The sequence below is a fragment of the Triticum dicoccoides genome, chromosome 4B (genome assembly GCF_002162155.2).
Source record: "Triticum dicoccoides isolate Atlit2015 ecotype Zavitan chromosome 4B, WEW_v2.0, whole genome shotgun sequence".
NCBI classification, from domain to species: domain Eukaryota; kingdom Viridiplantae; phylum Streptophyta; class Magnoliopsida; order Poales; family Poaceae; genus Triticum; species Triticum dicoccoides.
Window position 1 is genome coordinate 317763829 of NC_041387.1, and position 3898 is coordinate 317767726.

Genomic DNA, 3898 nt, shown 5'->3' on the forward strand with positions numbered 1-3898 from the left:
GTTTATGAACGACATATAAAACAGAAAATAACTCGTACCATAAGTTTCTCGACACAGTTGGACTGTTCAACGTGTGTAGCAGTGGCACACATATCCCGTGTGGCCTTCCACCATTGAAATGCGCCCCAAGGACCTCAAGACGTTCAATAAAGTGTACGAACTGGCGGATGTCGTCCCAGTCAACTTTAGTACCATCAGTAACGGTCGAGTTCTTATCTTTCCCTAATAATAAAGCAACTATCGCTTCTGCCCGCTAACTCAACGTCGTGTCGTTTTTGCATAAAAATCCCTGTGGTTTTCTATAGTTGAACGTAGTCCCTAGGTAAGTGGCTAACCTGAGAAAATGTTTCAGTTTTACAAAGAAGACCCTGTAGTTTGTTATATTAAACCTGCAGTCCATATGTCTGGTTTTATTAATCAGGGTCGGGTCAATGCTGTGGCGCGGCGGCGCGATGCAGAACGGCTGCGGCGGCTGGTGCTTGCAGGGGCCAGATCCGTGCGCGGTAGGGGCTGGGGAGGTGGATCCGAAGGCGCGCGGCATGGCGGGGATCGCCGGTGACAACGAGGAAGGCCGGAGCGCGGCTTCCCGGGTGGGTTCATGGCATCCACGGCTATTGGGTAGAGAGGAGACAAGGAGGCGAGGGAGAGAAGAAGGGACAAAGGAAGAGCGGTGCGGCGACCTAGGCAGGAGCTCGCTGGAGCCGGGCGATGGCGGACGGGCGCGGGAGACGGAGGGATCCCGTGCGGCGGCGCGAAGTCCTTGCTGGTGGCGTCGACGGCTGGGCATGCGACGGCGCGGAGCCCTCCCGTTGCTACGGCGTCCGGTGGAGTGCCCTGAGGGTGCGGATGCTGCTGCTACACCAGTACCACCAGCCCAAGGTCAGCCTCCTCCACCTCGTTCTGTAGCCCAACTCTCGTCTCGCACCATGCTTCCTTACTTCTGCCCCTTTGGATTGGAGAGCCTGTGCTCTCAGCTCTGCTGGTCCGGCTGTGCTCTGTTGCATGCGAGCAAGGGAGAAGAGCGAGCTTGCTGATTCTTCTTACCTGCAGCTCCAACACGAAAGCCAGCCAATCGACTCTTGATAGCAGAACACAAACAATACAAGTAAACAGAATTCTAAGACAGCCAAGGTGGATATGATAGCAGCGGAAGTAATTGCTGATTTAAGTGTAACAACATTGTGTGCTATTTTATCCTGGTCTTGCTTTTCTTCTTGGATAACTTCTCTAATCTCCCAATAGATTTCTTGGTTTGGCATGGTTCTTAGTATTAGTTAATACAAACCCTATATAGCTATGGCTATATATGAATTTTGTTACTTGAAATGTTCAATACAAGTGTTGACTTGAAAAACTAAAATTCTGTGTAAGTAATCATGTGACCATATTGGATGAAGGTGACCCATAAATTCATTCAGTTAATTGAATTCTTTTTGCCTTCTGCTTAAGATAGGTACCCAAGCTCTAATAATTTCAGTGGCAACTACATCCGAACTTTGTCACATCTTTCTACATAAAAATTGTGATTATATCATTTGTCATCTGAAAACCAGACTCATGTATACATTATGGGACATAATGTCCAGGAAATAATCACCAGGTACAGACATCACTCTTGACCTACATTGTACAACATTGCATAATTTTCTGTTTTTCTTGAGGTACTGCTCAGTATTTTTTTATCGCAAACATAGATAGAACAAAGGCCACAAGAGCTGATTTGGTACACCTTGCTGCATGCACTCTCACTTGATTAAGATATTCAAAGTGTGAGCTTTTGAAATTTCCAAAAATAAGTCAGATTCTCATTATTAACCTATGTGCACATGCCAATATTTCTGACTCTGACATATTGTGTTTGATAATAATTTGATGAACCACCATGTCGCCCTTCCGCCTGGTTCCATGGGAAAGTAATTCACAAAGCTCCAGTTGGTCAATACAGCCTACATGTTTTGTTTTGAACATGCAGCCTACAGGTTGACATTTTTTTAGTTCCATGTTTTCTAGCATTGCTTGACTTTATTTGAAAAAGTGTTGTAGTTATGTATGCATGATACAGTACTAGAGGTGTATGCAGGATACAGTACTGGAGTTGGAGTTTCAGGGCATCAAAAAAGAATTTACTATGCTTCAACCCATGTTTTCAACCATTGTTTACCTTTAATTGAAAAAAACTATTGTTGTTATGTGTGCAGGATAAAGAGTACTCCCTCTGTAAACTAATATAAGAGTGTTTAGATCACTAGTTTAGTAATCTAAAAACTCTTATATTAGTTTACAGAGGGAGTACTAGAGTTGGAATTTCAGGGCATCCACAAAGAATTTCCTATGCTTCAGGCAAGAAAAGTTAATTTGTTTGACCTTTGTAAGGACTACATTACTAGCTTAATGCATGGAACTTATTGAGCTGTAGACATGGCATGTGCGTACATAGAGACCTGCTGCATCAAAGCACGGTGCGGATACACCTCTTCTTACAGGACAGGTTGTGTACAACTTATGTTGAGCTTAAATTTCCATAATAAAACGTGTGTTTTTATTTATCATGGTTTTTCCTCCTACAAAACCAAACATTTTCAGCTGTTGTTTTTTCATTTCCTTCCGACGCTATTAAATCTCATTCTTACCTATGTTGAAATGGTTCCAGTGTGTGTGCGATGCATTGCTTCCCTTAGTTTTCGGAGGAACATGGTGCTATTCCTGGTGTTTTTGGTTATGGAAAAGCTGACATTAGTCAGGAACTTTCTAAGTTGATCACCTTATTGCTCCGTTCTCATCATACCGTCTCTACACTATCTACTGAGTTTAAAAATCCATGTTGTACTCTAATTCTGAAGCTTTGGTTTATGTTGGATGTGGCTGAAAGAGGAAATGAGATAGCCGAGGTTTAATGGATTTCCCCCAATCGACAATGACATTTCCTCACATTATGTGAAGAGTGGAGCCGCTTAAAGTAAATGGTGAGCTCACCATGGTCGTCTTTCTTACTACAGATTGGGAGCCGCCGACCACGACCTGATGACCCATGGTGTGTAGATGATACACTGGTGAGGCATTCAAGGGACAAACAGGAGCTCACGATTTTCAGGGATGAGGAGGAGCTTGCAATTTCCAGGCTCGGCCTGCCCGACCTGCCGACGCATGTGGAAGACTAGGAGTCTGGTGTTTTATCTGCAGCGAAGCACAAATGTTCCCGGGTGCAACTCACGGGCTCTTTTGCTTTTACACACTTCATTTTGTAATTTTAGTGTTTGACTAATAGTACATCTGTTGGAACAAGTGCAAAGGCAACATCATCTTCCAGCAAAAAAATTCCCCTGCATTGAGTGCTTCAGACAGTTTTAAGAACATCAAGCAATATTTACTACTATTATCTTGTATTAACAAATTTAGTATCAATTCAAATGATATAAGGAAAGTAAACAGAGATGCTGATGAGCTTAATTAATTCAAAAAATTGTTCTTGATTTTTATTTCTAGAAGAAATATTTGATTCATTGTTGTGAATTTTCCAGGAGAGAGCAGGTTCTGGTGGACAAAGAGGTGATAAGCGATGAACTCTTCCACTATAAAAGTTGATGGTCCTAATTCCTTTATAGTTTATTTCTTGATAACTTTAGGTTACAAAACATCTCTGTAACTTTTCGTGTTCTGTGATAATATATTTGATTATAGTCACAGACTATGCAAAATGATTATTTATGTTCCTAATTTATCTTCATCTTTCATAGTGGTAGGGAAACATCGCCGTTAGTTCGCACGAGCTAGGACTTCACAAAATTTGTCAATAGCATCGATCAGGATATAATTTTTCTTATTCCTTTCTATTTTTAGACAAGAAAGAACCATAGAGAATCTCAATCCTTATACTGTAGCAGTACCTGCAGTAGAGCAA

The 3898-nt window shown here is 42.2% G+C and overlaps 1 protein-coding gene across 1 annotated transcript; it reads left to right on the top strand.

Annotated features, from left to right (window-relative positions):
* The first annotated feature begins 417 nt into the window (after positions 1–417).
* Positions 418–3470, top strand: LOC119296050. Its single transcript, XM_037574464.1, has 2 exons — positions 418–879; positions 2997–3470. The coding sequence occupies exons 1-2, from the start codon at positions 709–711 to the stop codon at positions 3156–3158; spliced, it is 333 nt and encodes a 110-aa protein (XP_037430361.1). The 5' UTR covers positions 418–708; the 3' UTR covers positions 3159–3470.
* The last annotated feature ends 428 nt before the right edge of the window (positions 3471–3898 follow it).